This window comes from Myxocyprinus asiaticus, chromosome 44 (assembly GCF_019703515.2).
Source record: "Myxocyprinus asiaticus isolate MX2 ecotype Aquarium Trade chromosome 44, UBuf_Myxa_2, whole genome shotgun sequence".
Lineage (NCBI taxonomy): Eukaryota > Metazoa > Chordata > Actinopteri > Cypriniformes > Catostomidae > Myxocyprinus > Myxocyprinus asiaticus.
Genome location: NC_059387.1, coordinates 32,346,472 through 32,357,098, shown reverse-complemented (window position 1 = coordinate 32,357,098; position 10,627 = coordinate 32,346,472). Strand labels below are relative to the sequence as shown.

The 10,627-nt window shown below is 40.2% G+C and overlaps 1 protein-coding gene across 1 annotated transcript; it reads right to left on the bottom strand.

Moving 5' to 3' along the window:
- Window positions 1-2,638: 2,638 nt before the first annotated feature.
- Window positions 2,639-9,503, bottom strand: LOC127434444 (C1q-related factor-like). Its single transcript, XM_051687211.1, has 2 exons — window positions 8,592-9,503; window positions 2,639-5,130 (listed from the first exon to the last, which is right to left on the bottom strand). Exons 1-2 carry the CDS (start codon window positions 9,240-9,242, stop codon window positions 4,951-4,953), a joined length of 831 nt encoding a protein of 276 aa, XP_051543171.1. The 5' UTR covers window positions 9,243-9,503; the 3' UTR covers window positions 2,639-4,950.
- Window positions 9,504-10,627: the final 1,124 nt, after the last annotated feature.

The following is a 10,627-nucleotide window of genomic DNA, read 5'->3' as shown; positions in this document are numbered from 1 at the left end:
GAGATGGTTCACCCAAATATTAAAATTCTCTCATCATTTACTCACCCTTATGCCATCCTAGATGTGTAGGACATTCTTTTCTGCTGAACACAAACAAAGGTTTTTAGAAGAATATTTCAGCTCTGTAGGTTCATACAATGCAAGTGAATGGTGGCCAGATCCCTTATGGTCCAAATATCACATAAAGACAGCATTAAAGTAATCCACAAGACTCCAGTGGTTTAATCAAGCCTTCTGAAGTGATTTTGGGTGAGAATGGACAAAAAAAATAACTCTATATATCACTATAAATCCTGACAGCAGTCTCCTCGGCAATCATGATTTCAAGCTCGATTAAACTTCCTATAGCGGCATCTAGTGCACTGCGCATCTGTTAAGCACTAGGAAGTGCAATCGAGCTTGAAATCATGATCGTTCCTAGAGACTGCGATGGACAATAAAAAGGAGTTATATTTTGTTTTGTTCTCACCCAAAACTGATTGGACTCAAAAGCCACTATGGATAACTTTTATGATGCCTTTGTGATATTTGGACCTTAAGAGTTCTGGCCACCATTCACTTGCATTTTATGGACCTACAGACCTGAAATATTCTTCTTAAAATCTTCGCTTGTGTTCAGCTGAAGAAAGAAAGTCATACACATCTGGGATGTCATGAGGGTGAGTAAATGATGAGAGAATTTTCATTTTTGGGTGAACTATACCTTTAAGCTTTAGTTGTGCTAATATTTCCACATCCATACATCAGTCACAAACATATGTACAACTATGATTTACAATTTACTCAGATACAGGGTGAAATTTACAGCAGCCACAACCAGGTGCATACAGTCATCTTATAAAGTCTTTAGGTCAAACTTAAGGTAATTTACTTAACATTGCATCAAAGAAACATTGATGAACATGAATGTTGATTCACAGATTGACCATCAGGTACAAATACAATACCATAATGAAATAATTAACACTTACTCATTTGAGCTTTTATTCAATGATGACTTGGAATTCAGAAACCCTGGTTCCTTGGCAGGTACAGTGCATCCGGAAAGTATTCACAGCACTTCACTTTTTCCACATTTTGTTATGTTACAGCCTTATTCCAAAATGGATTAAATTCATTATTTTCCTCAAAATTCTACAAACAATACCCCATAATGACAATGTGAAAGATGTTTGTTTGAAATCTTTGCAAATTTATTAAAAATAATAAAAAAAATTAAAAAAATAAAATCACGTGTACATAAGTATTCACAGCCTTTGCTCAATACTTTGTTGAAGCACCTTTGGCACCAATAAGAGCCTCAAGTCTTTTTGAGTATGATGCTACAAGCATGGCACACCTATTTTTGGGCAGTTTCTCCCATTCTTCTTTGCAGGACCTCTCAAGCTCCATCAGGTTGGATGGGGAGCGTCAGTGCACAGCCATTTTCAGATCTCTCCAGAGATGTTCAATCGGGTTCAAGTCTGGGCTCCGGCTGAGCCACTCAAGGACATTCACAGAGTTGTCCCGGAGCCACTCCTTTGTTATCTTGGCTGTGTGCTTAGGGTCATTGTCCTGTTGGAAGATGAAGCTTCACCCCAGTCTGAGGTCCAGAGCGCTCTGGAGCAGGTTTTCATCAAGGATGTCTCTGTACATTGCTGCATTCATCTTTCCCTCGATCCTGACTAGTCTCCCAGTTCCTGCCGCTGAAAAGCATCCCCACAGCATGATGCTGCCACCACAATGCTTCACTGTAGGGATGGTATTGGCCAGGTGATGAGCGGTGCCTGGTTTCCTCCAGACATGACGCTGGCCATTCAGGCCAAAAAGTTCAATCTTTGTTTTTCATGGTCCGAGAGTCCTTCAGGTGCCTTTTGGCAAACTCCAGGCGGGCTGTCATGTGCCTTTTACTGAGGAGTGGCTTCCGTCTGGCCACTCTACCATGCAGGCCTGATTGGTGGAGTGCTGCAGAGATGGTTGTTCTTCTGGAAGGTTCTCCTCTCTCCACAGAGAAATGCTGGAGCTCTGTCAGAATGACCATCAGGTTCTTGGTCACCTCCCTGACTAAGGCCCTTCTCCCCTGATCGCTCAGTTTGGCCAGGCGGCCAGCTCTAGGAAGAGTCCTGGTGGTTCCAAACTTCTTCCATTTACTGATGATGGAGGCCACTGTGCTCACTGGGACCTTCAATGCTGCAGAAATTTTTCTGTACCCTTCCCCAGATCTGTGCCTCGATACAATCCTGTCTCAGAGGTCTACAGACAATTCCTTGGACTTCATGGCTTGGTTTGTGCTCTGACATGCACTGTTAACTGTGGGACCTTATATAGACAGGTGTGTGCCTTTCCAAATCATGTCCAATCAACTGAATTTACCACAGGTGGACTCCAATCAAGTTGTAGAAACATCTCAAGGATGATCAGTGGAAACAGGATGCACCTGAGCTCAATTTTGAGTGTCATGGCAAAGGCTGTGAATACTTATGTACATGTGATTTGTTTCTTTTTTCTTTTTAATATATTTGCAAAGATTTCAAACAAACTACTTTCACGTTGTCATTATGGTGTATTGTTTGTAGAATTTTGAGGAAAAGAATTAATTTAATCCATTTTGGAATAAGGCTGTAACATAACAAAATTTGGAAAAAGTGAAGTGCTGTGAATACTTTCCGGATGCACTGTATATGGTGTGCTTCAAAAACAACAATTTTCTCAATTGAAAAATGAACTATATTCTAAATCTAAATCCTGGTCTCTGGAGGTGAGTTGTACAGGCTATAAAACCACAATACTGTGATGGGCCAAAGGCATAAAGGTTATGCCTACTAAAAAACAAACTTGTCCGTTACAGTGCAAAATGAATCATTTAGCCCCTGAAACAAATAATCGCATGACTCATGTGTGTTTACATATGTAGAACTTAGTGTAGCTGTTGAATTTCATATGTGAAAGTGACCTGTAGTGCAAAGAGAACTATAGGAGTAAAATAGTGGTGAGAAAAAACTAAAGGATCTGTCACAATCTAAACATGTCAACCCTACTGTAAAATGCAACTTAAAATAGTAAATGTGTTTTGGAACATTGCAGCTGGTTTCGAGCTGGTGGACCATCTTGGACCAACCACAAAACTGTTACCAGCTGGTCATATCAGCTTAAAGCTGAAGTATGTAACTTTTTCTGTGTTAAAATACTTTCTCCTATCCCATTTTAATATACATTCATAGGTTTATTTTCTTGAAAACTGTAAGCACTATCTTTCTGTGGCACTTTGAAAATTGCTCTGTTTGTTTTGAGCGACCCACTTAGATCTGCCCCAACATCTTTAATCAACCAATGGTGTGAGTTGGGGGTGGGACTATCTCTTTGTTCGACCAGTGGCAGACGGGGGGCATATTCAGAAAGCTGTTTTGAAACAAAGTTTGTTTTTGCAATTCAGTTTGGTGGCGCTAGTGGTATAGAAATTTTATTCTTCAGCTTTAAGATGGCCAAGTGCATCTTTAGTACATAGTGACTGGGCGACCAGCTAATGACCAGCTTAGACCAGCTAATAACCAGAATAAACCATCTAAAAAACCAGCATGGACCATCTAATAACCAGTTTGGACTATTTAGTAACCAGCTTGGACCAGCAAATAACTAATAATCAGCTTTGCCTAGCAAATCTCCTGTATGGTCCAGCTAATAACCAGCTTGGACAAGCAAATAACAAGCTTAGATCAGCTAAAAACCAGCTTAGAACATCTTGGACCATTTAATGACCAGGGCTGCATTTCCCAAAAGCATCACAAGCTTAAGTTGATCGTAGAGACCATTGGTGCCAATGGCTTCAATGATCTACTTAGGCTTACAATGCTTTTGGGAAATGCAGCCCAGCTTGGATCAGCTAAAAACCAGCTTGGGACATCTTGGACCATCTAATGACCAGTTTGGATCAGCTAAAATCCAGCTTAGACCTTATAATAACCAGCTTAGACCATCTAATGACCAGCTTTGGCCATCTAAATCCCAGCTTGGACCAACTAAATACTAGCTTGGACCTGATAATAACTAATAACCAGCTTGGACCAGCAAATAACCTGCTTGGATCAGCTAAAAAACTAGCTTAGACTATCAAATAACCAGCTTGGACCATCTAATAACCAGCTTGGACCAGCTAAAGACCAGCTTGGACCAGCCAAAGACCAGCAAATACCCAGCTTGGATCAGTTAATAATAAATAACCACCTTGGATCAGCTAATAATTATTGACCAGGTTGGACCAGCAAATAACCAGCTTGAACCAGCTAAAAAACAGCTTGGATCAGCCAGTAACCAGCTTGGACCAGCACAGCAAATAAACAGCTTGGACCATCTAATGCTCAGCTTGGTCCAGCTAATAACCAGCTTGGACCAGCTAATAGCCAGCTTAGATCATTTAAAAACCAGACTGGAAAATCTTGGACCATCTAATGGCCAGCTTGGATCAGCTAAAATATAGCTTAGACTATCTAATTACCAGCTTGGACCATCTAGGCTAATGACCAGCTTGGACCAGCTTGGACCAGCTTAAAACCAACTTGTACCAGCTAAAAACCAGCTTGGATCATCAAATGACCAGCTTGGACCAACTAAAAACCAGCTTGGACAAGCAAATAACCAGCTTGGACCATCAAATGACCAGCTTGGACCAACTAAAAACCAGCTTGGACAAGCAAATAACCAGCTTGGACCATCAAATGACCAGCTTGGACCAACTAAAAACCAGCTTGGACAAGCAAATAACCAGCTTGAACCACGTAATAACCAGCTAGCATGTTTCAAAACACAGCTAACAGTTAAACTGAGTTTTACAGCTGGGAAGGGTTTACTAAATATGACTAAATATCAGAGATTTACAACGGTGCCTGACATTGTGAAATCAATGAAGACATGTTTGTCTCTCTTACCTATGAACAACCAGAGGCTGAACTCAAGGAAAAAATTTCCCTAGACTCTCTAGTCACTGTACAGAATGAAACCAGCGAAAGTGCTGTACTTGTTACTGTTTCCACCATGTGCTTTTCCACCATCCAGCTTGATGAAGATCTCATCTCCAGGGTCCAGGTGTAGGATGACTGTGTTGGAGGCGTAGTCATAACTCTGATCTTGATCCTGGGCGATAGCACTGGCTCTCACCTGAAGAGAGAAAGAGAGAGAGAGAGAGAGAGAGAGAGAGAGAAGAGAGAGAGAGATGGAGAATGGTGAGACAGTGGCTCAATCCGAAACCAAAGGCATTTGCCTCTCTGCCCAATTAGTCAATTAACATGTTGTTCCAAACCTGTGTGACTTTCTTTCTTCTGTGGAACAACAAAAAAAAAGATACTAGGCAGTATGTTAGCCTCAATTACCATTTACTTTCATTGCATCTTTTTCCATTCAACTAAAGTGAATGGTGACTAAGGGCATTTTCACACCTGGCTTTTTTGGAGCATTTGTTTTGGAACCTGGTACGTTTTCTTTCTTGGTTCAATTCATTCAGGTATATATGAACACGGCAATCGCACTCAGATCCACACCAAAACAATGGTCCAATTGCAAATGAACTGACCAAACATTCTGACCAATAAGGCGACAGTTTGCTCACATGTAACTTTTATGAACACGTTTTAAAAATGTTGCCTTTTGAAAGCGAACTGAACCATAAAGAAAATGCAACTTGATAACAATTTTAGCCCTTGTTTAGGAACAAATCAAGCAAGCTGTAGGTCTGAAAATGCCCCCAGTCCCCTGACTGTCCCCAATATTCTGCCTGACATCTCTTGAACCATAGAATAAAGAAATTAATACATGTTTGGAACATAAGTAAATGTGAGTAAATGATGACAGAATCTTAATTTTTTGGCAAACTACACCTTTAAGTGTTTAATTTGGCAGGCCAAGAGGACAGAAGATTTTGCCATTTACTTGTGTGATGGACAGGGACTGAAGTCACTCAAATATGAGGCATCAGTCTCAGACAGAGGAAGGCTGTCGCTATAGGCCATCACTCTCTGCGCTCATAGATGACTCAAGCACACACACACACACACACACACACACACACACACACACACACACACACACACACACACACACACACACACACACACACATGCTGTATGTGTTTATACATGTTTGAGAGTGTGTGTGTGTGTCTATGTGGATTTTTGATATCCGGCATGTGTGTTTCCATGTGTATGACTGACCAAGCATGTGTTACAGGAAAAAATAATTAGAGTCTGTAGTCTAGCTAAAGCTGAAGTGCTATATACGATATACATACTTTATACTCTATATGCATATGAATATATAAAGTATATTCACATAAGCCATGTGCACACAGTGTGAATTTTTTCATGTGTGTGTATGAGTGTGCTTTTGTGTGTGAGTCACCTATAGTTTCTGGAAATGTCCCTTTGTGTGGATTAACACCTAAAACAGGGAGACTCTAGTCAATGTCACACGTAGACCAAAATGTTTCGTGCTTTTGATGTCATATATGATTATTGTTAGTAGTTATAATAAAAGTAGCAGAAGTAATATGATAACTACGGTAGATTTTTACAGTTTCTGATAACTACAGTAGATTTTTAACATTTCTGTACACGTGTGGTGCATACCAATGCAAAACTAGAGTGTTGTGGGTGGTTGCCAGGGTGTTGCTGATAAGGTGTTCTGGTTGGCTTTGCCTGTTGCTAAGTTAGTATAGGAAAGGATTATTGCAGAATGCATGCTGACAGGGTAAAAGTCCTTACAGGAAACCACATGATTTCACATGCGAATCAATTGTGTTGTTTTAGAATATTTTACATTTCATGATATTTTCATGCAGTATGTGCACAGTTGCAAGCTCAAATTATTTTTTAATGAGATCATATGAGATTAAACAAACACATTAATTTAACATTCTACCACATGTGTAATCACCTTATGATCACATGTGAAATTCATGTGTTTTTTCCAGGGCCATAACCACCGTAGACAATGAGGGAGACACGTTTTCATCCATACAATGAAAGTAAATGGTGACTAAGACTGAACATAAGCTTTTAAATATCACTTAGAATTCACTATAATAACACAATACTATTGACTTTATTTAACAACATTAAAATATGAATTTGTCATTAGTCTGATATTTTTGAGCACTTTCCCAGAAACAAGAAGAAACCCATTCTGATGTGTGTAGTGTCTTATCTTTAATGTACTTGTTTATGCTTTATTTCCACCTCATCTTTCTTTGTGTGTTTGTGAAAGTTGCACTCTCTCACTGGAATTTTATGTGTCTTTTGAGTGGCTGTGGGTGTTTGAGAAGGGCCCTGATTCAGAATGACACACAGATGGAGTCCTTTTGACTAAAAAAAATCTTGGTTTACTGAAACCTTTCCTCGCTGTCTACATGGACCAAAGACATGACAGAAATTCTTTTCAAAAATTAAACTGACCTTGATGGAAAGGAACTTTAAATGCACTTTCTGTCACTGTGTACATACAGGATATCCTGACTTATGAATATTTAAAGTGAAATCCATTGGAGAGGATTATAAACAGTTCCAGGAATTTCCTGTTATGTAATTACATGCATAGGTTGCCAGATAAATATGCACTTTCTCTTTCTATCAAAACAGAGATTGACATTACTATGTTGTTAAACACACACCTTTTATTTCAATGTAATATTGCCTCTTCTAATTGCTTTCATCCTTTTAAATGTCCTTTATTTTATTTAAACCTTATTATTTAAAAAAATATTTTTTTCTTTACTTATGTACTGTTTCTAAATTGTACAGCACTTTGGTTCAACTGCTGTTGTATTTAAATGTGCTCTATAAATAAAGTTTGATTTGACTTGTGTGTGTGTATGTGTGTAGCTACACACTGATGACATCCACCTAAATTAGAAAACATATTAATTAAAACAAGTATTTTTTTTTATTCTAAAATGCTAGGATGTCTGTAGAAAGTATCCTAATTCAGACTTGTAAACGTGTGTGTTTGTGTGTGCGTCAGTCCTGTGTAATGAAACTGTTTGCAAGTTTGAACTGAAATTCGAAGGGAAAACATCACCAATCTGTCATCTTTCATTAACTGTTGCATTTGCAACTTTAAAAACTGTTAATCTCAACATCAGCCTGTTTTATTCAATGCACTACAATCCAGGAACCTTTCTCTATATACTGTAAACTGATCCACAAATTATAATTGCTTTGGCTTTATGGATACGGCAAACAAGTTACAGTATTCAAAGTACTGTTACAATGTAGTCAGATAATTCTGTTTAAAAATAATATATATATATATATATATTTTACAATAAATGACGAATAAGTTCTTATAGTCGTAATGTAGGTCCTGAGGGTTATACATATACTGTAAACAGTTAAAATTGTATCTGTTATATTAAAAAAAAAAAAAATTACAATTGTGCAGTTATTACCTTAAGGAGCAATTCATACCTGACTTGATCCTCAAAATGTTTACATATTGATTGTCATATTATGTAATAGTTTTTAATTAAAATTAGTTAATTTAGATGTTACCACATGATGTACATTTTTCAGATTACAAAACATGTTTTATAAACCACAGGACAGGTTTGTTTGCCTTAAAGTTGGTACCTGTCCATTTTTCAGTAGGTCCGCCCACATGCTGGTTCCATCCCCTCCCCTCATTAGGACGTTGTATGTGAAGAAGTATGTCCCGGGAACTTTGCACACAAATTTCCCAGTTGATCCATCGTAGTTATTCCCAATGTTCGTTACTACATCGTCAAACCTCAGAACCTCATACCCCTCCTGCGGGTTTCGCAGACCGGCGTAAAACGCTACTCGAGGACCCATTGCATAAACGGCAGTACTGATTCCGGTAGCCATTCTTCCACCTAAAGCAAAGAGCTCTGGTCGTTCCGTGTGATTTTTATTCCCTGGTGGCCCCATTGGTCCTGGGGGACCTGGCTCTCCGGGTGGTCCCGGGGGTCCAGGAGGTCCCGGTAGCCCTGGCTTCCCTTGCCGGCCGGGTTTGCCCTGTGGTCCTTGGGCATAGGTGGGCAATGGGGGTCCCATGCTGTGATCAGTTAGTGCCTCTGCCTCCAGCTGTGTATTAGTGATAGCTGTACCTGTACCAATACCTGCGGTAGTGCCAGTCTTTTCCAAGAATGGATCGCAGACCATCCGACAAGTGCCCAGCATCTCGTATTGACCTTCGTTTTCACTGCTTCCCGCCAAATGGACCAGAACGGGGATGAGGACCACCAGTACCAAGAGGAGCATGACGGCCACGGCAGCCCCCAGCAGGGTCTTCCGTCCCAGGCTGAAGCGTGAAAGGGGCTGGGCCGCCAGCACGGAGCTCTCGCCACACGCCGGAATATTGACCACTGGAAGTGAGAGGGATCTGACTCCCTCAACCTCAGGCAGTCTCAAAGGGAATGCCAAGGATCTCAAGTGAGTGTGTTTATGTCTTTCTTGCTTGAAAGAGAGAGTTTTGCATGCAGTGATTCTGCAGAGTGGAGAGAAATGTATAGGTGTTGAGGAAGTGGGTTTGAGAGAGTGAGAGAGGGAAGGGGAGAGAGAAAGAGAGAGAGAATGCCCTTCTATTCTGGTGCTTTATATGACTCAAAGAAGGATGAGTGGGAGGAGGCTTTCCGCAAATGAAGAAACAGTGAGAGAGAGAGAAGAGAGGGAGTCATGCATCTGTCACAGCCAAATTTATATTTGAACTGCACACTCTCAGAGACCAACAAACGCTTTGATTTCCATACTAATTCATGCATTGTCTGTACAACATAGTAGTCTTAATGTTTATCAAGATCTTGAATGTCTATTATATTCTGTTGTTTTTATCAACACAAATGGCTCCTTATTTTTTTAATTGTTTTCTGTCTTTTCTGTCACTATTTTTGTGGATTTATGCTTTGACAATACTTTATGCAACACAATAATGCCAATAAACTACTCTGAAAAAGAGAGAATGAAAGGAAGGAAGGAAGAGATGGAAGGGAAAAATAAAGAAAAAATGAAGAGAAAGAAATACAGACAGAAAGAAAGAAACACAGACAGACAGACAGACAGAGAAATAAAAGGGAGAAAGAAAAAAGGAAGTGAGGAAAGAAGAGAGAAAAAGAGAGAAATAAAAGAAAGGAAAGAAGGAAGAAAGGAAGGAAAAGGAAGGAAGAAAGTGAGAAAGTGAGAAAGAAAGAGAAAGAAAAAGAGGCATGGAATAAAGGTGTCATGGTTTTATGTGTTTTTGTTCCTGTTTTGTGTTAATGTCTTTTATTTTGTAAGTTTAGTTCCTGTTTTATAGTCACATGTTCCATGTCATGTTATTTCCTGTTTCCCTGCCACGCCTGTGTCTGCTTCATGCCATGTCACAGCCACGCCTGAGCCTGCTTCATGCCATGTCACAGCCACGCCTGAGTCTGCTCCATGCCATGTCACTGCCATGCCTGAGTCTGTTCCATGCCATGTCACAGCCACGCCTCAGCCTGCTCCATGCCATGTCACAGCCACGCATCAGCCTGCTCCATGCCATGTCACAGCCACACCTCATCTTGCTCAATGCCATGTCACAGCAACGCCCCAGCCTGCTCCATGCCATGTCACAGCAACGCCTCAGCCTGCCCCATGCCATGTCACAGCAACTCCTCAGCCTGCTCCAT

What these genes read in the sequence shown, in the direction of transcription:
- LOC127434444 (XM_051687211.1), bottom strand. Translation starts at nt 9,242, where the DNA reads ATGCTCCTCTTGGTACTGGTGGTCCTCATCCCCGTTCTGGTCCATTTG. An exon ending in ACCTACTGAAAAATGGACAG is followed by an intron (nt 5,131 to 8,591) that starts GTACCAACTTTA and finishes TTCTCTCTTCAG; the next exon opens with GTGAGAGCCAGTGCTATCGC.